The sequence below is a fragment of the Cricetulus griseus genome, chromosome 6, assembly GCF_003668045.3.
Source record: "Cricetulus griseus strain 17A/GY chromosome 6, alternate assembly CriGri-PICRH-1.0, whole genome shotgun sequence".
Classification (NCBI taxonomy): Eukaryota; Metazoa; Chordata; class Mammalia; order Rodentia; family Cricetidae; genus Cricetulus; species Cricetulus griseus.
The window spans coordinates 112175975-112199846 of record NC_048599.1 but is presented as its reverse complement, the minus strand read 5'-3'; the positions used below and the strand labels follow the sequence as shown (position 1 = coordinate 112199846).

Here is a 23872-nt window from a genome sequence, read left to right as displayed (position 1 = left end):
TTTATTCTGAATGCTCATGGAGCTCAGGCAGAACAGTCCTTAGGAAAATTGTTGCAGCTGCAAAAATGTGCCTGATATGGAAATAAGATCCCCAAATCCACATCTCAATTGTTTGCCACTTAACATGACTCTTTCCTATGTGCGACACCTCTTTTGAATGTTTGTGAATGAGGGAATGAAAGTCTACATTTGTATCTGTGCCATATCAAATGATTTGGGGAGCCCGTTCTAATTATTATACTTTTGTTGATTTGACTGGTCTTCTGCCGTTAAGTACGAAATCAGTTATGATTACTTTTTAAAAAATTAACTGAGAATAAGAACATGACCTATGCACAGATTACCTCCCATGAAGATTAAACTGGCAAGTTCTGTGACTGTTTAAAAGCATGTCGGGAACAATTTAAGATCACTCTAACACGTTTTAAATGGAGTAATAGTGTTATACACAGTTAATACATTGCTTGCACTTGAATCAGGCTAATAATAGTGTCAAAGATGAAGGAAAACTTAACCACATAAAAATGTACAAATAAACTACTATTTAAAGCTCTGTAGTAGCGTAAGAATTAGAAGAAAAACTAAGAAGCTGTCAATGAATTTCTAGGTGTTTGTTCCTGAGAAAGGAACCCAAAGGTTTAATCTCTGATGATTTCAAAAATATAATTGAATTGAAAATAAAATTTAACTGGCATTTGGCCCATTCAGAATTGTAAATTGTATTTTTTCCTGTGTTGATTTTATGATCCAAGTGCTATCTCCTTCACCAAAACGGTACCTAGCATTCAAATATTCAAATATATATATATATATCCTGTGATGGGATCAGTATATAATCAGCCCAAATCATACATAATGGATTTTCACTTAATTTTCCATTAACCATTAACAAGATTTTTCTGGGTGGTTCAGGGAACATCGTTTGCAACAGCTGGTATAATAAAGCAAGGAAACAACCCATTCCTAATGAAAGACAGTTCTGTTGACAAATAATCTGAAATTGCATATTTAAAAATATATGGGTATCTACTATTTAATCAAATGCAAGATTGCTCTCACATATAAATCTGAAGAAATTGTAGCTGTCCACTTGTATAAGTGGCATGTTATGAGCCACCCCCACCACATAAAACAATCTTTAAGACTTAGAAAGATGTACTACTATAAATATTTGAGGAAGCTTGTTCATGAAGCTACTGCAGAATTTACTAGAGAGACCACTTTATTCTCAAACTGTTATTGTCCTGTATTCATAATTGTTTGGCTGAAGACAAGCTCGGGAGAGCATTGTGCCTCCTCAATCTGTCCAAAAGTAGGGTAGAAATTCACAAATATGTCTCTGTTCTTCTCCCACTTGACTGCCTAGAAGCAGAAGCAGGGTACAGAGACTCCTTGTGGACAAATTGCTCAGGGGCCCAGAGACTGCAGATCCCACAAAGCTGGGAGCAGGTGATTGCTTCCCATAGTTTCCTAACCTTTGGGAGCCTGAGACAACTTTGTCCTGTCACCTCTCCAAAATGAATAGCTCTTGTTGAAGGTCTTATATAACCTGGGACATGAAACTGGGGCCTGAGTTCCTGGGTTTTCCTACGTGTGATCTGAAGTTTATGTTAGTAAACTACAAATTTATTAAGAAAGAACTCTATCCTTCAGTTCTTGTGGATTTAGCTCCCCCAAGTATAACTCAAACTTTGCATCCTTTTTATTGTTATAGGAAATGAAGGTAAGTAATTATAAACATGTCGATACAGAAGGGTATTTCTTCTCCAAACTGACTAACTTCCCTTTCTTCCCCCACCCTTGAACTCCCATAAGTTGAGGATCATCTGAGTTGCAGTCAACACTTTCATTCCTTGGTGTCTTATTTGCTTGGAAGGCATTTTCATTATCAAGCATTGATTCGGTAAAAGCGGTAAATAGGAGTCTCCATGCAAGAGAAACTGGAGTTTCCTAACATGCACATGATTTAAAAAAAAAATAAATTAAAAAATAAGGTGCCTTGAGATGCTGGCAGTTTGAACATTTGGAACCAAAAGCTCTTATGTATATTTACATCCTAACTGCTCAACTTTACCTTACAAGCTTCAATTTAGGAAAAATATACAGTACTTTTGCATATAATGGTACCTTGTGAGCCCCTGAGTCAAGTAGAGAGGATTTAAATACAAAAAGGAAAACAGCCATTAAAAGCACTTACATTGGATGTGGAGGAAATAGTACAAAATGATTACTTTCCTGGAAGACCAGGATCAGAAACATGCCTATGGAGACCCAGGATCCCTACAGTGCTTAGGGAAGAATCTGGCAGAGACGGGTGCCGGATGGGGTGAAGGTAAGTTTTTCTTTGCCGAGGGTGAAGCTCTAAAGACACATCACTGTCTTGTTTTAAAAGGGAAGTCAAGTTGTCTTCTGAGGCTGTGTTCAGATGCCTTCGGCTTGAGAGGGATTCTTTGGATTTGAGTTTAGATTTTTCAAGGTCTAGAAATTCAGGACACTGATAGGAAGAAAAGAAAATGCACTTTTATAATTCACTCCATTAATTAACTAACATTATGTTCATGTAATCCAGATGTGTTTTCTCTCCCTATTCATTGTATTCGGTTAAGGATATTAGGCAATATCTCTCTCCTAAAATGGACCCCCAAATTAGGGGTCTGTGTTATCTCAAAGAAAGAATTTTAACTTCATCCTGAAGCCAGATTTAAAGTTCAGTTTTTTTTTTAAGTATCCACTTTAAGCTGCATATTGGTGAATTTTAATCAAAATTTAAGGCTGGATTAAGAAAAGGCTCTTGGTGACTAGTCTTATCTAAGGAAAATGATGAAGGAAATAAAAATCATCATTCCTATCAGAAGTTACTGCCTTAACAAAATCAAAAGAATAAAATTGTATGTATTTCCCATCCATTAAAAACAAGTAAGAGATGAATTAACTTCTATATTTTGGAAAGATTGTCATTATTTTTCTTTAGACACACCAACTTTCATTTCCTATAAAATTTTACATGCAATTTCCACATGGAAATGTACACAAAGATTGTGCGTTCTTACTGAAATAATCTTTCTTAGGTTCAATTGCCCATGATACTCAAATAACTGAGAGGGCACTAGAAGGATTACAGTCAGGATAAAGGATCTGTCACATGTCTTGTCTTACCATGTATATTATCATTCAAATGATTAAAAACTTAAGAGACGTCTGATGGCAAGTGGGGCACAGATGTGTTTGCCAGACTGAGTGCATTTGAACTATTTGATCTATTCCAGTTAGCTGCCGTCTCTTTTCTTCTAGAAGACCCATCCTGCCTTGTGTCACTTGTAGCAAATCACAGATTTTTCTCTGACATACTTTTTAATTGTTTTATTACTTTTTTTAGCCAAGAGCTATTCATTACCATAAAATCTACAGTATGCCAATTTATATAGGTTGATTCTTGAGTAACAGCATTTCCTTTTAAATATAACTGCTAATGTTTAGGGAAAGGTGCTGTCTTAGAAGCCTGAAGGACTGAGTTTGAATCATTGCCAGCCACATGAAAAGCTTGGTGTTGTGCACCTGTAATGCCAGCACTGGGAAGGTAGGGACAAGAGGATCCCTGGGCATCACTGGCTAGCAAGTCTAGTCAAATCAGTAATGTTGGTTCATTAAGAGAGTCTTCTTAAGAATAATATACAATGTCATATGCCTGTATCAAAAAATAAGATAAGGGTCTGAAAAGAAACCTGATGCTTATTCTCTGGTCTCTACAGGCATACCTGCCCCCCACACCACACACACACACACACACACACACACACACACACACACACACACACACACACAAACACACACACGACACAATTTACAAATTTCCTTAAGTACGTTGTTTGCAACTTTTAAGGACACAATGAAAAAACACAGGTCCAGTTTATAGAAACTCTGAGCAGAAACATATGGGAATGGAAATCCATATTTTCTGCACATGATTCTTACTCAGGTGATCCTGGAGATTCACTCAAAGAGATACTCCAGCTAGAGAGATGGCTCAGAGGTTAAGAGCACTGATTGTTCTTGCAGAGATCCCGAGTTCAATTCCCAGCAACCACATGGTGGCTCACAACCATCTGCAACGAGATCTGGTGCCCTTTTCTGGCATGTAGAAATACATGCAGGAAGAACACTGTGTATATAAAATAAATCTTTTTTTTTTTTTTTTAAAGAGAGAGACTCTTGGATTTACAATGTCTACACTCACTTGTGAGGAGGGGCTGAAACTCCGGTCAGTCTTAATGGATGCTCGGGGGTGACTGGTTCTCAGCAGACGGAGAACAGGTCTCTGATACTCTGCTCCTGCAGTCACCATGCTGTAGGCTGGAGGGACCACCGTGGTTTGTTTCTGCAGGAGCTGTAAGATGGTCTGGATGTCCGTTGTCATTTGGGATTCCAGTCTGCAAGACATGCAGAAAGGGGAAATATAGTCTTAAATATTCATGACTTGTGAGAACACCTGAGAAAGCATCAGCTCTGCCATCAAGCAGGACTATGAGCTGCCCTGAGCAGGAAAGACAGAAGAGGGCAGGAAGACTCCTTTCTGGAGAATTAATCACTGACTTAGACCACTGATTTCTTATGCACGTGCTAACAGAAAAACAGAGGGTATGGACAATAAACTTTATTTCTACAAAACTTTATTGATTTTAAAATATAAAACACATTTAGAATATTATGATCAATAATCATCTGATTCTGATGAGGGTTTTACTCAACTATTTGTGAACTGTTTTTTTTTTTCTTTCCCTTCAAAGGAGAACTATGTAACACATTTCTTTTCTATTTAAAAAATTATTTATTCTTAGTGCTATGGTGTTTGCTTGCATGTGTGTCTGTATGAGGATGTCAGATTCCCTAGAATTGGAGTTAAGGACAGCTGGGAGCTGCCATGTAGGTGCTGGGAATTGAACCTGTGTTTTCTGAAAGAGCAGCCAGCTCTCCAGCCCCAGTAACAATTTTCTTTACAACATTGCAGGAAAACTTACAAAACTTGTAATTTTACTATGTGCTGGCCAGTCTTACATCAACTTGACACAAACTAGAGTTATCTAAAAGGAGGGAACCTCAACTGAGAAAATGCCTACATAAGATTGGCTGTAGGTCATTTTCCTTTTTTTGTTTTCTTTTTTATTTTTTTATCATTTTTTACTTGAGTTAGAAACAAGATTGATTTACATGACAATCCCAGTTCCCTTCTCCCTCCTGTCTTCCCCTACCACACCCCCCCAACTAAAACTCTACCTATCACATACCCTTTCTTCTATTCTTCGTAGGTCATTTTCTTAATTAGTGATTGATGGGAGAGGGCCAAACAAATTGTGGGTGGTGCCATCCCTGGGCTGGTGGTCTTGGGTTCTATATGAAAGCAAGCTGAGCAAGCCATGGGGAGCAAGCCAGTAAGCAGCACCCTCCATGGCCTCTGTTTCACCTCCTGCCTCCAGGTTTTAGCCCTGATTGAGTTCCTGCCATGATTTCCTTTGATGATGAACAGTGATGTGGAAGTGTAAGTTGAATAAACCCTTCCCTCCCCAAGTTGCTTTGGTCATGGTATTTCCTCACAGGGGCAGTGACCCTAACTAAGACACACTATTTTACCTTGCCTCTCTCCTTTTCAAAGTAAGTTCTATACATGATTCATCATGCTTTCTTTTCTTTATTTTTTATTTTATTTTTTAATGCTTAATGCTGTTTGAACATTAAATTCCTTTCCTGTCTTTGGTCCAAAGCTATGGTATTTAAGATACCTAAAAAACTTCAAGTTTACTTGCTTCTTTGACCCATCTGGCTTGCACAATGTACAAACAACCATTGCTTTCTCCAAAGCTCACAAGCAGTCAACCACTCATTTTAAAATAAGTTTCAAGAGAAAATAGCAAAATGCAATTGGAGCATTTCTGGCAGTTAGATAAAAGCCAGCATTCTTCAGCAACTTGTGAAAACAGTCCCCATCTGCTAAAGGAGTAATTTCCCTTACCTCTGGCAGAAGGAACATATGGCTCTCCATTGACATATAGCTCGAGCACCTATCAGTATATCAAGGTAGGCTCAGGCTCCCTCAGCTCCTACTCACAAGTACTTGGTTAGATATCTCAAAGTCCTGCTAACACCTCTCACCTGTCCTGTACCCTAACCCCACTCTAGCTGATGTGCCTCCCTCTCCCTAGCCACTCATCTTTCTTACATAACCCAATGATTCCCACTACTCAGGCCTCCTGTTATTCTTCATTGCTCTTTCACCTGCTTTTGCAGATAGCCCTGGACATGTCCATTCTGCTGCTCTGAACTCTTCCAGATGCCTCTGTCTGTTTTCTGTCTCAGAACAAAACAAAACAAAAGCCCTTCCCCTTTCACCAGGCCATGGAGTGTTCATGTCAGCAGTCACTTTATTGAGCCCCCTCACCTATGTCTGGGCCTGAAACCCTCCCAGACAGAATGATTCCCCTCTGTGGACAGCTTAAGATAAGGGATTTTGTGGATGTAAGAACAACATTTGGACCATATGCCTTTTTAGAGAGTTTTTTGATTTATCATATTTGTGCTTATGATTTACTATTGAATTTTAAAAAAAAGAACTAGAGCAGTATAGAACTACTTGCCCAATTATATAGACATATTTATGGAAATTAGCTTTGATTTTAAGGAAAATGAAAATCTGGGAAACATTAGAAAAACTATATAATATTTTTAATTTTAATTTTGAGATAGTATCTCCCGGTATAGGGAGGCTGGGCTAGTTTATCACTTGCTTCTCAAGTTTCTGGAACTAATGAATAGAATTACAGGTGTGCCAGACAATAGGTTCTTTTTACCTTTAAATATTAACATTAAAAATCTTTCTTTTTGAATTATAGTGTATCCTTATAGATTTTTCTTTCGTTCATAAATACAACCAGAGAGTGTCTTAGTATTCTTTATGCCCGTAGTTTATAAAATATATCTGACTGTGTCATACAAATGTCACAGCTTCACACTGAAAATGAAAAATATAGTTATCAACTAGTAGATGCCTAAATGCCTTATGTAATTGTGTTACAAATTAAATAGGACAAATGATTATTTTGCTGTTATGAATCAATTTTTCATCTCACACTTTAAAGTTCAACACAAATTTTACTTCCACCAATAATTCTTCCCTTATTTAACACATTCAGAATTATTTTGTGATGGGACAAGACAGGACAGAGGGCTTATATTCTAGCTGAGGCCATCTCAGGTTTAACTAGAATTTGATCTCCTTGATGGAGATCTCATGGAAAAACACCCAACTGTGTTCTAGGAACCCAAGGTCAGGATGTGCTAGGTAACTTAGTTTCTATTAAACTGCCTGTTTGTGAGGGACCCCTTCCAGCTAGCCTTACCAGCTTCTGTTAAACTGCTTGTTTCTGCAAAGCCCTCCCCCCAGCAGCTGGCAGTGAGATGCCCAGGATGTGCTGTCTGCCTTTAAAACCCCCTGTGTTCTGGACAGTAGGGGCCACACCAAGGTCTCCCAGACACTTGAGTGTGGCCCCAGCTGGCTTGAATAAAGACTTCCAGTTGGCCATGTGCTGTGTCTCAGTGGATCATGTTTGATGAACATCCCATAACAAGCTTTCTTTGCCCTGAGCCCTGAAATAAAATTCTAAATTCATATTTCTTCATGAATATTTGTACAGGTTTATCCTATCAATGACAGGATTACATGAGGCTCTTTGCTATCATTGCCAAGATACACTATTGAATGTTAAATGACTTATCTGTGGATACTGGAATAAGAGCTTCATTAACAAGACAGATTCAAGGTGATGATATATGAGTCCAGTTAATCCTTTGTTAAGCAGCAACAGTCTTTGAGAAAAAGAATATCGTTTTATAGTAGGTTCTATTTAAATAATGTCTATGGCAGACACACTCACAGGAAGGTAGGACTTCAGCAACTATGTGCCCTATAATTGCTGTCTGTTGCTGTGAGTGGAACTTCTCACATGAGGACTTCATGGAAGGTCAAGCCGCTGGTGTAGAGTGAGACTGGACACATTTGTGTTAATACGACTTACACAAGTCTATAGACTATCTCTACCAACTTGACTCAGTTGTTTGTTGCAACAAAATTTTGCCCAAGAGAAATGAGACTAGGTCAAGAGCTAGGTTTATCAGCACAGTTTAATAGCTACAAATCAGCTCATCTGAACAGATTCCTAATCAAACTTCACCAAATCTTGTTAAGTCTTGCTTTTCTTTTCACCTGAATTCCAAGTATTATTCCAGGAATTTTGTTCAATCCTATTTTTTATGGCTTTGATATAAATCGTATCTCCAGAAGGTGTATATGTTGAAGGATTAGTCTCAGGAAGATTAATATCAGGCATGGAGAAGTGATTGGATCACAAGAATCTTCTGGCCTAATCACTATATTAACCCATGGGTAGATTCATAATTTGAAGGCACTACTGGGAAGCAATGGAAACCTTCATAGTTGGAGCCAAGTTGGAGGAAGTGCAACACTGAGGGTGTATCCATGGGGGATGTATCTTGTTTCAGTTAGTCTCTGTGTTTCCCCAGTGCCATGAGATACGCTGTGCCCACCATGGTTTCCTGCCATCATGCTCTTCCTCACCACATGCCCAACAAGCCACAGAAGACAGCATCTGAAACCGCAAGCCAATGTAAAACTCGCCTGGCCTCCTTTGAAATTGCTCCTCTAGCATATTGATTACAGCTTGGAAAATTCAGCACACTTTTCTACCTTAAAGGCCCAGACTCAAAGCCCTGTAAACATCATGCCTCACAGTGCTCCTTCTGAGGCTTGATGCCTGTGATTATGCCTCTGTCTCCTTCCCCATGTTATTTTTAACACTTTACAAAACAATTCTTTTGCTTCTGTGATCATAATATGATTACATCATTTTGCCTTGCCCTTCCTCCCTCCAAACCTTCCCATATACTTCTTACTGTCTTTCAAATTCATGGCCTCTTTTTTCATTAGTTGTTGTCACATAAATATATGCATACCATGTATATACATATATTCCTAAATATATAAGTACCATCTTGTATATATGCTTTCAAAACATTAAAAAATGAATTAGGTGATTGCTATTTGGATTGGGCATTTCATCAAAAGAGGGTATTGGTAATAAGTGTCTGCACAGTGCAGAATATGTATTTTCATGCTATGGCTTGAGTGTATTTGCTGAATTAGAATGGAGTCTTTTGAGAATAAATAAAGTACTTTGAAAGAACTGCAGGGAGCTAAACTTAACTCCCATTTTTCTTTGTTGTTAAAACACAAAATAACCCTGTTTTAGATTGTTTTTGTTACTATAGCATGAAGTTGTAGAAAAAGAATAGTTTCACTCAAAGATCTGTTACCAGTCAGGCATGACATTAGGTAGGAGGGAGATATGAGAGCATCATAATGAATGAAAATTGAATGTGATCTCATTATTGACAGGACATGTGTGAGGACCTGAGTTTGGATTCCCAGAACCCACATGAAAAGCTGGGCAGATGTGGCTGCCATCTGTAATTCCAGCACTCAGGGTACAGAGAAGGGAGGTGCCCAGAGAACCCTCCATAGCTATGGTAGCTAACTGTTGAGTTCTGAGTTCAGCTGAGAAACTCTGAGTGATTAAATAGGTTAGAAAATAATCAATATAGACACCTAGTTAGTGTCAACTTTGGACCTCTACACAAGCACACGTATGTACATAATCATGACTCTCACATATGCATCCTCATGTATTATATATATGCACATATGCATATCATATAAACACTAAAAAAGGAAGTGAATGACATGGATAATAAATTGTAACACTAAATGAAGCAGTACCAAATGTCATGGTAGTGGAAGGCGGGCACGTTGCTTTGTGTGTTCTGCAATAGAAAGGCCAACAAGTTTTACATTTTTTAAATCATCTTATTTGTGCTCCTTTGTCTAGTAGCATTGGATATCCCTGGCAGCATGTTAAAATGTGGACTCTGAAAATTCCAGACCTACTGGACTATAATCTGAGTCACATTAAAGCTTGAGAAGTTCTGCTGTGGGATCAAACATTTGCAATTTCCTCAACTATTTATATATCTAGGCACACTAAATAAATATTTAAGAATACTTATGTAAAGCTTCAAGCCTACATGTACCTTAACTGGCCATTAATGCAGGAGGAAAAAAGAGGTTGCAACAAGTGCCACTCAAGGTATGTTATTTGTATTTGTTTTGATTATATTTTAGATTTAATATTTGTATTTGACAACAATATAAGAATTCAAAGATCTGCATTTGTCAATGCAGACATGTCAGCCAGGGCAGATTTAACTCTCAGAAGAGTTACAGGACTCTCTCTCTCTGTTGGGAGCCAAAGATCTCAGTGCTTGGGAAGAGATCCGAGGCCATGCTTTGATGGCCACATAGTTAACCTTTACATAGCAGCTCCTTAGAACCTCAGATCAAGAAAAGAAACAACTTAACTCAGTCAGCCACGTACAGGCTCAGTCACCTAGGCAACCTTTCTGGACCTCTTACTCATAAACTCTTTACCCTGCCAAACATCCTCTCTTTGTGGTTTCCTAATATCCTGCCTACACTAACACCTGGTGCTCAAACAACCCATTCTGCCCCTTTCCATATCCTGCTCTACTGACTTTATAAGCTAGCCTGAGAAAAATAAAGTTTGCCACTTGATCAGAATCCTGTCTTGTGGTCATTCTTTCTGCGTCTCTTGTCACCATTCCCTATCCCTGACTCTCTTGCCCCAGGTTGACATCCTGTGGGTAAGGACATCTCTCTGCAGAGTAGAGTCTGATTCAGACTGACCTTTTCAATTTTGTTTTCTATATATTTTACTTTTCAGAACAAATTGGAAGAGGAGTTGTTGGAGGTTGAGTGCAATGAAAGCCTTACATACTGAATTTTGAAATCGGCTGAGAAGACTCATGCCATAACACATTGGCGAAGATATCAGAAATAATTAACAATTAGTCAAGAACTGGCACATGGGGAGGGGCCTAGGCCTGGCCCAGGATGATGTGGTAGACTTTGGGGAGCCCTTTTGAGGGCCTTACCCTGCGTGGGGAGTGGATGGCTAGGGGCAGGTGGGATGTTGGGGGGGAGGGAAGGGAGAGGGAGAAGGGATTGACATCTGAAACAAGCTTGTTCCTAATTTGAACTAATAAAATAAAAAAATTAGTCAAGAAGAATGACTAATTGTGGTAACAATTCAAAACATGTTCAGAAGTGCTCGCAGATTCTGGGAGCAGGTCAAAAAAGACTTAGTCCTATTTTTATCAGTGTAAAAATATGTAAAATATGCTAATGTAAGAAAACAATAAATGTTATTACTAACGGGTAGTTAAACTCAAATGTGTTCTAGATGTAAACACTTGAAGTTTCTATTTTCACTTCTAGGACACAATGAAAACAAATGTTTTTTAGTAATCTTTATATTGTGATTTTAGTCTCAAAGATTGGTACAAACCTAGGAATGTATGTATAGCAAGAGTGTAACAATTAAACAGATAAAGTGAAATGACAGTTAAGTATTACCAATTTGCACACACATTCTTTGTTTTGTACAACATGTACAAATAGACTTTATTTTTAACTTCTGCATCTAGAAGAATTTGTATTTGTGCTAGACATGTATACATTTTTTCTTGTTTTTATTCATTAAATGACACAATATAACAATTAAAGACCTAGCATTTATGTTGTATTATGGTTTATGGTAATATAGAGATGATTTAAAGTATGCAAGAGGATTATGTGCAAGTTACATGCAAATGATATCATTTTGTATAAAAAGTTGAGCATACTTGGACTTTGGAACCTAAGTGATATCCTGGAACCAATCCTTTGTGGATAACAAGATATGAGTGTAAAAGAGCAATGTTGCTGATAGGTATGAAAAACTTGATTCTATGAATGTTTAAACGACTTCATCCAGACAGGCTATAAATAGTTTAGTAAACATAGTTGATATTCACCTAAGCTAACCAATTCTACACATTATGTTGGTATTGAACTAATGAAAGCAATGTTGTCTTCATCATTTACTTACTCACTTTCCCAAGAAAAGCAACAACAACTGCTACTACTGGTATAGACAACATAAATACAATTAAGCATAGGTAATAAGTAAATTATATTAACTACTATCTCATGGCTGTGATCAAATACCCAACAAGAAGTAACATGAAGAACTGGGGGTTTATTGTGACTCAGAGTTTGAGGTACAGCCCATCATGGAAAGGAAGGCATGGCAGTAAGGGTGGTTCTTAGCTGCTGACAGCAGGGGCATGAAGCTGCTTGCTCACATCTGGGTAAACCAGGAAGCAGAGGTAGGTCAGGAAGTATGCTGGGTAATAAATTACATAATCTGCCCACAGTGACACACTTCTTGCAGCTAAGCTCCAACTAAAAAGTTTCTGCACTCCGTTAAGTGTCTCTGCCGATGCAGCAATCCAAATCAGACTAAATGGAATGGATTACAAAAAGCCTAAGTTTAATGGATACAATGCTCCCAGATGACTTTCCAGCCCCCCAGACAGGAGACAGAAAAGACCGTAAAACAATGTGCTTTTTTTCCCCTGAAGGGCAGTTTAAATGCCCAGTGGGAGTGGTCTTGAGCATCTCTGGGGGAGGGGTCATCATTTGGTGGGCTTTCTGAGATGCAGCAGGGTTTGCAGAGAGATAGGGGAGTGGGCTTGAGTTGGACCTTACATCAGAACATCCCAGACTCTTTGGGTACATAGATGCCAGGGGCTGGGGTGAAGCTTCCACCAGAACACCACCTTGTATAGGTTATACAACCTCTGGCATAGCATTGCTTGCTGGAGATCAGGTGTTCAGCATATAAGCTTGGGGAGGGGGCATGCCACATCCAGATTATTTTATAATCAAGTAATTTATGTCTTATGGACAAAATTCATAGACATATTGAGTATAGAAGAGTATGCAAGTAGTCTGGACAAAATACAGACACACACACTAGTCAGGTAATACCAAGGTGTATGAAAGAGTGATATGACAAGAAAATGGGCAGTTATTAAAGAAGTAGAAAGAATTTACTATCCTGGCAGCTCTGGGTTGATAACTTTCTCCCTAAATTAAGCCAACTTTTTAGTTGCACTTGATGTATTCTCATTGTGGCTCCTCGTGTGCTTTATTCATAAAAGCTCAGTAAATCCTGAGACTGCAAAAGAGGCTAACTAAAGAGAAACAGCTACAGCATGGTGTCGCAGGCCTTTCATCTCAGACAGAGCCAGCAGATAGATGCTGCTTATACAGTAGTTCAGTTTTTGTCTGTAGGTCTATCTAGGGGAACCTCAACTCTGGGTCTTGTGTCCACACTACAGACAAGGAAGATGGAGGTGTCAGAGAGGAGCAAGTTGGATCATCAGTTTACAGGTAGCATGCCTTTTCATAAGGATTACAGGAAATGTATTAATTATCGACTTCTGCCCCTCTTCAATAAATCCTGCTATGGCCTTTTGAGATACTTGCCTTCTATTCTGCTTGAAGGTCAACACTGTATAAAACAAGTTTCCACACATGCTCAGAGCAGCTATAAGAGTCTTTTATTTTTGTAAAATTTTCTTGGAGGCAGGGTTTCACTTTGCAGCCCTGGCTGGTCTGGAACTCACTACATAGATCAACCAGGCTCAGAACTCACAGACTTGCTTGTCTTTTTTAGATGTTTTTGACCAATTTAACTTTAAAGGACCAATACAGGCTTGAATAAAGTGTTACCTCTTTCCCCACACTAAAATTATTTCTCATATTTGTCCAGATCAAAGGAAAGGGGAGGGAGGGGAGCGAGTCTCTCATCTTTAGCTTGTGAGGTTTTAAAAACATTAACATTTTTGAAAAGTTGTCTTAATACTCATTTTCAAAAAAAATCACAGCTCAGGACTAATTCAGGAACAATAACTAAATAATATACAAGGATGAAAAGAAATAAACTGTCAGTTAAGAAGTGAAATGTAAATTATTTTCAGGGCAAAAGGAGTTTTGAAGGTAACCACTGCAGATGATATACAAATGGAGTAGTAAGCAAAAGTCAAGTGCTTGATGGCAAAAGCATCCTAAATTTAGTGCTCCTTGGTAGTTTTTATTTATGGAATTACATAAATGAATTCCTCTTTTGCTTCAAGTACTCATTTACCTGTTAAGTTGCTCTTGAAGTAAATCTAACCTTTGTTCCACTTCCCCATAGGTGAGGTCACTTTCAGTCTCAGAGATCCCCCAGGCAGCTCTGGGAAGTCCTGAGGGACTGCTTTCTTCAGGTTGAGCCCTCGCAGGCTCTCTCTCCCAGCTATGTGCATTAGTGATATCTGTGGGAGAGGGCAAGACAGATGTCAGGTTCTATGAAGTCTCTTTGTCTTAACAATACAAAGACAATGCAGACTTTAACAATACAATGCAAGGCATAGGAAGGATCTCCAGGCATAGCAGAAGACCTAGACAACCATAGGATTTCAAAGACATGACAACCACAATCTCCAATTTGTAGTAGAATTTTAGCCTTAACCTGCCTATCTTACCTCCTCCATTCATTTTCATAGGATTCAAATTCTGTACCAGGGCATGAGATTTTTTCCAGTTTATGATTTTTTCCATCTTTTTTGTTAGTGCTGAGAAGACATTATAGACGTATTCAAACTGATCAAACAGCCATGGTTTTATACTATTAAATTTGGGAGAAAATTGAAAGTTTTGTTTGCAATGCCTTCCCCACAAGATTGCTAGTGCCCCTACCCATAAGGTGACTGTTATGGTTCAGATGTTATGGTTCTGCTTAAGCCCAAGTAGAAGATCAAGAGGAATGTGTGGGTCTTCAGAGTGTTTTCCTCAACCAACATAGTCCAGTGCTGGGCCAAGGAGCCAGTCTCCAGGAGTTGAGAAGCCTTAATGGTCCCCTGCTGCTGTTCCAGGCTTTCAACTTCCTTAAAGGTCCTTTTGCACTATATTTAATACAATCACATTGCTTTCTAAAATTTTCTTCTTGTGAATCTTTTATTATAAATATTTTATGTTATATACTTTAAAACAAACTTCTTATGAGTTCAGTTCTGCTTTTCTGCTGTGCCAGGTGTTAACTTCCTGATTCTGCTAAACATGAGGAACTGAAGGCAAAGGCTATGACTCTGAGGAATTCTACAGAGAATGTTCGTGATCATTTTTCATGGAATGATTCATTTTGTGAACCTCTTTTAGTACTGTTTCTCCTAAAATCTCCAAATGCATGCTACTTTCTTCCTCATTTTTATCAAGACTTTCAATGCTCTGAACCCACTTTCTTCTACAAAATGTTTGCAGGATAAGAAAATAAAGCCAGGGAAGAAATGCAACTGGACTTGGGAGATTCTCAGTGACAAAGAAAAGCAAATTTATTCCTTCTTGGGAGAGCTGGTGGGAGGGAAGATGTACCTCAAGTGGGTCTTCACTTTCCCCTGAAAGTAGCTTTGGGTTATAGAATGTGGCTTGAGTTCGATAAACATTTTAAAAGTAGCTATGATTAAACAGCAACGAAAGTCATTACATAAAGATATGGAATTTACATCCTCAGCTATTTAAAAAAAAGGACTGAGAGTAACTAAATTGGGCAGGATTAGCTATGATTCTAGAAATAGGGTATGGAGCTGTGAGACTTCCTTTTTCCTATGGCTTCTCTGAAAGCACACTGGGGGATGTGCTGAGTCCCCCCTTTCTGCGAAGATGACAAAAAAATCTATTATTTTTCCATGTTTTTTTTTTTTCTCTCTATCTTTTATCACCAAATGCACAGAAAAGTCTCTAATGATGTGCTTTTATTTCTATCTCAGTAGGGGAGGCTATAAGGAAGAAAGAAATTAGCATAACCCAAGACAGTTTGAGAAAAACAATGCCAGGTTCCTTGTTTTGTGGAAAGGGCTAACAGACCTCAGAGACTTCTCTGTGACATCCAGAGAAGGCTCCTGATTATGGCATCTTTAGCCTGCAGGGTCTTGGTGTTCGATGTTTATCTACAGTGTCAGTGTATCGCTTACTTTCATATTTTACTGGACAGGAAGAAATATGAATACAACGTCAAACTGCAGATTTTCACTGAGAAGTATGATATGTCGTCCACAGGCATTTGAACCAATTTAAAATGGAAAACCACAACATAGTGTCTCAGTAAACTAGATTTTCTGCTCTGTGTTGGTGATGGGAAATCAGCATGTAGAGCAAGCACAAGGAGCTTGGAGATGCCAGGCAGGGACTGTGCCCCTCTTGTTTCCCAATAGCCAGCTCTTGTAGGGACATTTCTTTTCAGAGATTGAGAACTGATAGCATTGGAGGCTGTGTAATGTCCTCATGAGCTTTGTGCCAAGTAACCTCATTGAATTTCTGCCTCTGCTTAACAGCCCCCTCATTTTACAATCATGTAACACATTGATTTTTAAATGACACTGGTGAATCACATGTGGTAAATTATGGAGGATAGTATTTATCTTTGATGCTGAAGAAAGAGATTGTCTTAGCAGAAATGAATAAAACGTGTACTGTGAGATTGAGGCTTCCTTGATTACAATTTAATTTTTAATTGAAATTTAGAGAAATGTTATTAATTTGTTTTAATGGCAGAATGAGAAATAAAGAGTTCAAATGGGGGGAAACCCTGGTTAGTTGTCTTAATCAAATGAGCATCCTTGTAGACACTTTCTAAAAATAGCTCAGACAGTATCTGCACTGGTTGCCTTGGAAAATGTTGCCATAGCTGCAAGACACATTTTTGCAAATGGATGAACAGAGGGTAAACCTTCATTTTCAGAGTTCACAGTTTCACAGGAGTCTACACTTGACCTCAGCATTAGGAAGGCTAGTCAATTTAATTTTTTTCTTTTTCAAGTTTTGCTTAAATGAGCCCTTTTAAGGGATGACAAGTCTCAGAACACAAGGGAGTGAAATTGCCTCTTGGTAATGAAACTAAACTGTCAGAATCCAGCAGTTTGATCTGCAATTATTATACCTACACTTACATATTGAAGTTTGTTACTGATACACAGCACTAAGTTTCTGGGGAATGATATTTTCAGTGCATCAAGTTTTGGATCATTTTATAGATTAGTCATGTTAAATGCATGTCGTCTTGACTGAAGCTTTATGTCACCAATTCCATTTGTCATTAGGCATACACATTTAGTTATGCATTATCAAGATAATTATTCATAACTTGAATGTGGATTACATTATGAATTTTTGAAAACATGGATATTTGGAGACATTAAAAATCATCAGAAAATATAATTTGTTGGGTAATGGGGAAGAGTTAATTAAAGGTTGAAAGAAGAAAAATTACAAAATGAAGGGCATTTGAATTCACTGTCAGGGGAATCATTATAAAGTTCAATAAAATCTCAAAAATATCTTTAATGACTTGTCACTTGAGAACCTACTGTTTAAGAAGAAAACATGTTTTTACCAAAATCATCTTAAAATCATTTTGCACATAGTAGATATTGTTCAGTCAGTTCCTCAGAACTTTGACTTCAAGGATACAACCTGTTTCCTATTTTTAGTACTACCCAGGATCCATTTTCATAAATAACTAAAATGGGACATTTGATAATCACACCTAATATTCTATTCTTCCGCTGTGATGAATGAGATACTATTTCCATGTACTTCATCAAGATTTTAGGTTGTCTAGAGGACATTTGCATATATTCTTAGCTTATTGCCTTGTGAAATCATGACAAAGGCCGATGTGACGTGATAGGGAAAGGAACTCTGGGAAATTAGAAAGCCTAATTATCTTGTACTCAATACTAGTTTGTTGTTGGACATTCCTGTGGAATAATGGTGATGATAAGTAGTGTCTATCTTCTCCGTGACATACTTTTCTTTCCTCACAGCAAAGCATCCTGGGATTCTTGTATTAATTTGTTATAATCTTTTGATGTTTCATGATGCTGTCTTTTAAAAAAGTATTTACTTTTATTGTGTGTGTGTGTGTGTGTGTGTGTGTGGGTGTGTATGTGTGTGTGTGTGTGTGTGTGTGTGTGTTTGTGTGTGTGTGTGTGTTGCTTGTCTGCATGTGTAGCACATGCATATAGAAGCCAGAAAAGGCCACTGGATCCTCTGGAACTGGAGTTACATGCATTTGTGTACCACCAGATGGAAACTGGCAATCAAGCCTAGGTCTCCTGCAAGAGCAGCAAATGCTCTTAACCACTGAGCCATCTCTCCAGCCCTGTGTGATGCCTTTTTAATTTTCACATTTAAATTAAATAAGAAAATAATTGGAAAATAAAACCTAGTAGAAAAAATTAAGTGGACCTTAGGATTTAATCCTAGAAAATTTTACTTACAGATTAGATTGTTTAACAATCATAATCGTTTGGTTAGATAACATTATTTCTATCTTAAAGATTGAATAAATTGGACACTGGGGTTGGTCAAATCATTTACTAAAAGTCATCTAGGATAACAGAGCTATTTTTATAATCCAAGTAGTCTGACTCAGGTCTCTGAGTTCACTTAAATAGTGAGATATAGCTAGATATATAGATCTGGTGTATTGTTCTTCCCTCTAGCATTTTAATTGTTTACCACAAAACCTGAAAAATAAAGCATACTGCTTAGCTTTTGTTGTATTTTCTACAGCAAATCTTTCTTGTATATTTGTTATTCCTTTCTGGGGAGATGTGAAAAAGAATGTTCTCAAGACTATGTTTTATTTCAAGATATTCCTCTTCATTATATTTCACAGTAAAACACAATTCTGTTTGTGTTACATTGTGTTATGATTAGATGGAGTTATTATATTATATTATAAAGTTATTAAGGCTGAAGTTAAGAAATGGTACAGAGGGTGAATATAAAAAAACAACAAACTGACTTGTTAGCTCTCAGCAAATAGCCTTTGACCCTCTCTTCCTGTAACCAACAAGCTGCCAACAGTGCTGTTTTGAGTCTTATACTAATTCTGATTGGCCATAAAACCTCCCAACCTAAAATTTTGGGGGAACACTATTGCAGAATTATGCAAACTCTTTATGCATGATTTTCAATCGTAAGATATTTTAAACATTTTATGAATAGAAAGGGTTAGTGTTAATCCTGAAATTGGCCAGAAAATTCATTTCCACCATTTTTGCCAAATTTCTGCAAGCTTTTATTACAAATATTAAATATTGACCGAAATGAAACTTGGCCAGGACCATCACCTGACCATCAACTTTCCAGATTAAGTGGCTTTGAGACATGCGTTGGTGGAGCTTACATGGGCAAAACCCATAGGCCACCATTCTTTCCCATGAAGCTTTGTTGTTTTCCAAGAACTACAATTCCCAGAATCCTCAGAAGTCATCTGGTCTTTGGGAAGGTGGGGGTTTAGAGGTTAACTTTGGGTCCAACATCAGAAGAACCTGCTGAAGGGACCAGCTTCCCTTTTGGCAGCCATAACGGCCGAACACGTGCTTCTATGACCTTGTCCTAGACACTAAAAAGTCAGATGCCTACCTCGTGACAAGGAAACAATCAGAAGTTAGTTACTAGAAAGTCAGATGCCTGTCTTGTGACAAGGAACCAATTGGAAGTTAGTTAGTCACTAGAAAGTCAGATGCCTGCCTCGTGACAAGGAACCAATCAGAAGTTAGCTGGTGGCGCTATGCTTTATGACCCTGGGTGTGCTTTACGGACAAGCGCACAGCAATGACGCACAAAGCATAGCAACCACCCTGGGAGGGCCTATGGGCCACAACAATCAGTTGACCAATCAACACAGGGCAAACCCTCCAAGCCTGGAGGCACGCCAATCCTGAGCCTGTGCATACCCCTAGACACTCCCCTTATGCTGCCCTATAAAGATCTGTACGCAGTGGCTTCCAACTGTCTGTGCTAGCCATCCGCCATGGCAGGTGGGTGAAAGACCCAAGATAACATGGGGTTAGCTCATTAAACTACAATAAAGCCTCATGCAATTTGCATCAAGCTTTCGCCTCCATTCTGTGATTGGGGTGTCCGCGGTCCTGGGCTAAGATTCTGGAAGCCTGGGCTTTCCGAGGGTCTTACACTGGTTTTGTGCAGTTCTTGGTTTTGAAAAGCAATGTTTTCCAGAGGTGGTGGTATACACCTTTAATCCCAGCATTTAGGAGGCAGAGGCAGGCGAATTTATGTTTGTTCTAGGCCAGTCTGGTCTACAAATTGAGTCAGGACTGCCAGGACTGTTCCACAGAGAAACCCTGTCTCGAAAAACAAACGAAAACAAAACAAAAACAAAGAAAAAGGAAAGGAAAGCAATTGTTTCCCTTTAGCCACGAGGAGAGACCTCTGAAACTTAGTTACCTCTGCAAGACTGACTTATTTTATCCGTGTGAATTCTTCCTGAGGGGGGCATTGTTTCTTCGCTGTGGAGTCGGGTTGCTTTCACCTTTCTTGGAGTAGAATCTACTGTTCTCAGGAAGAGTGGCTTTTGTTCATCATCGATGGAGGAGATGAATGATGACGATCTGCTTTTCCTCTCTTCAAAGTGCTTCTTGGAACTGTGATAATGTCTTATTGTATCTGTAGAATCGTCGGGATCATTTGCGCTGTTTTCTTTGCTAAAATCTATCAAAGAGAGGCTGGTTTAGTAATAAACAACCAAACGTAGAACTTCGTGCACATTATACCAAATGGCTATAAGTAAACTACCCTTTACTTATGGAAAAATGTGGTTTGTGGAAACTTCTAAATTCAAGCTTATCTTCATGAAGTAAATAACTCGTTTCAAAATTTAAAGAAAGCAAGCAAGAGTGAGTGAGTTTATGTAGGAGAGAAATGATATGAAAATTAAAAATTACACACAGTCAAGTCTTAGAATTTAGTCTTAGAATCAGGCATATTATCTCTTGAGGAAAATGGATAGACTAGGGAAAATGTGTCCTAATTCTAAAATATCACCACTATACAGCTTGTTATATTTTTAACCTTTATGCCGCATCATCTGTGACAATCATTCACACATTGTAAAGGTCAAAGCTGGAAGCCGCTTCAATAAAGTCAGGCAGGCTGAATTTCCACCTTAGCTCAGAAAATGGCCTTGATATTCCAGCGAGTTTGGGTGTGTAGCCCATTGCAAAGAATATAAAGCTTAAATACAGTAATTGAGGCGAGTTTCTTTACCTAATTACACAAAGGTCACTGATGCATATTGACTGCTTCATAGAGAAATGTCAGGATAATTTGAGCCCCTAAGGTTGTGTTAGAACATATTTCAGCAAGAAAAACTCAGAAACAAATCTCAGAACTTGTTTCTATTAGTGTCCTGGGGAGAGAGTGCAATTCTCCATCTGGTTTCTGCTAATAACCAACCAACAAAACTCCAAGAGGTATATCATTTTCTAGAGAAATTTTGAAGACAGTGTCCCCATCTACTCTGTGCTTGATGTGCTCATTTTGTTATTTATAGAAGGCCAGATGAACAGATTTAAGGCCACTCCAGAGAAACTTCCAACTGCTTTTCAAAATTCCCATATGGCAATGAAGTGAAACAAAGATACTCTTTTTCTTTTCTTTTTTTAAAAACAACAACAACAACAACAACAACTAATAATAATAATAATAATAATAATAATAATAATAAATTAAAAGCTAGAAAGCAGCTCAAGTTAAAATTGGTCAGTGTTTTGTTTTGAAGACAAAGTATTTTAAGAAAATGAATATTTCAAAACTACCCTTTCTATCAACACCATGCAAAGCTATCAGTTTGCTCTGGCACATATCAAGAGGAACTAGGTTGCTTGTTCAATAAGCAAAGGACCATAGAATTGGAAATTACTGCCAAGTCCTGGAGGCTGGTAGGGAAATTCCTTAAAATCTTGTTTGTTTAACAGGCAAGAAAGAGACCATACTTTTCTTTGTCAGGGCAGGGAGCCATCCTGTTCTCTTTTGACTCAGATATGAACTGGAAAAATCATAAAAATGAGTGGAAAACATACATGATTAATTCATGTCTTACAAATATGACTTTTCTTTTTCTTTTTTTGTTTTTATATTTTATTCTTTTATTAGTTCAAATTAGGAACAATCTTGCTTCACATGTCAATCCCTTCTCCCTCTCTCTCTCCCTCAACATCCCAGCTACCCCTAGCCATCCCCCCTCCACTCCCCAGGCAGGGTAAGGCCCTAAAAAAGGGGCTCCCCAAAGTCTACCACATCATCTTGGGCCAGGCCTAGGCCCTTTCCCATGTGTCCAGACAAGAGAGCATCCCTTCATATGGGATGGGCTCTCAAAATCCCTTCTTTTTTTAAGACCTTACATATTTAATACAGCGTGTTAACCCTGTACAAATGGAAAAAATTAATTTCAACATTTCTAGACCAATATGGCTGTTAATTTTTGTACAATGCCAACTCAACACTGTAAACTGGAATACCTTTTTCCAAAGATGACAACACAGCTAAAGTTTCCAAAAATTCAAATTATATATGTCTATATATTTATATTTATATAAAAGACCAATAATGGCAGTATGTTATGCATCAATAGCAGCAACAGCTTTTCCAGGTTCTGCAGTCATTTAAAATGGTCAGTGTTTAAAATAAGCTTCAAACCCAAAAGTATACGGTCTCTCCCATTTGATTTATAGTAGTCTGTGCTTTTTAAAATTATTACACATAGGTTATCTCAGTAGTTTAGAGTATTTGTTGATCTTTCAAAGGACCCAGGTCTGGTTCCCAGCACTCACAGGGTGGCTCACAACCATCTATAACTCCAGCTCTACAGATCTGACACCTTCTTCTGACTAGTGTTGGCACAAGGTACACACATGGTACACAGACATGGAGGGAAACACTTGTGCACATAAAATAAAATAAGTATACTTTTACGATACAAATCTCTATAAATGTTCTGTCTCACTGTCTATAAAGGCCCAACCTTAACATACTAACTCATGTTTTGATTCTAGTTGCTTAGACATAAGATCTATTGGTTAATGTGAATGAATTAAAGAAGGCTGGTTTCAACTTAGGAGAGGGACACAGACTGTGATGAGTAAAGAATTACTAATTTTTAGCTCAATAGTTTAAAAGTGCCAACTATTTCATATACATAGGACTTACCTCTTTTCCAAGTTAGTTGTTTAATTTATTTCCTTATTTTCTTTTTTGGTCAGCTTGACACAAACTAGAGTCATCTGAACCTGAGAAGAGGGACTGGCCTGTTTTTCTGGTTTTATGATTGGTGTGAGAGGACCCTGCCCACTGTGAGTGGGTCTACCCCTGAGCAGGTGGTTCTGGGTTGTATAGGAAAGCAAGCTGAGCAAGCCATGGAGAGCAAGTCAGTAGGCAGTGTTCTTCCTTGCTTCAGGTTCCTGTTTTAAATTTCTGCCTTGTTAGCTCTCCATGCCTCAGTGATGGACTCTCCACTATAATTCAACTAACACTTTAATCTTTAAACTAGCCCAGCATTTTACACAGAAATCCCCTTAGCAAGAAGGGCAGGGGAATAAATAATGAAATAAATAGAAAAAGTTTGATATTCTTGAATGTTTCTGCATTCCTCTAGATTATGGCAGTCTGTGCCAACAGCTGCTTTGACGAAGCCTTCCCCAAAACAAGATTTTCTGTTTAATACTAGCTAAATTAAAACTTCATTTTCTATGATATAAAATGGAAATGGAAATGACAATCTACTTGTAGACTGAAAATAGAAACTGTCATGTTTAGTCTGGAAGCTGGCAGGTGTTAATTCACGTGACTGAGCTGTTGAAATGCACTGTTATTAGCCTTCAAGAACTAGATTTTGATGGCCTGTTCCATTTTTGCCTTTCTGTAGAGAAACTGAATTATTTAGTTTTTAGTAATAGCCATTGTAGTATCATAAAATGTTTTTCTTTCTGCATAGGTATT

General features: G+C 38.1%; 1 protein-coding gene across 2 annotated transcripts in view; it reads right to left on the bottom strand.

Moving 5' to 3' along the window:
• Nucleotides 1-2227: 2227 nt before the first annotated feature.
• Kcnh7 (potassium voltage-gated channel subfamily H member 7) overlaps nucleotides 2228-23872 on the bottom strand; it is a 454061-nt gene continuing 432416 nt past the window's right edge. Inside the window, exons 14-17 of one of the 2 annotated variants that reach the window (XM_035446851.1) lie at nucleotides 20324-20575; nucleotides 14175-14343; nucleotides 4235-4427; nucleotides 2228-2494 (exon numbers count right to left, since the gene is read on the bottom strand). In XM_035446851.1, the coding sequence (XP_035302742.1) occupies nucleotides 2228-2494; nucleotides 4235-4427; nucleotides 14175-14343; nucleotides 20324-20575 (881 nt within the window). Of the gene's footprint in view, nucleotides 2495-4234; nucleotides 4428-14174; nucleotides 14344-20323; nucleotides 20588-23872 lie in introns of both variants that reach the window. The other variant, XM_035446852.1, reaches the window with a different exon arrangement.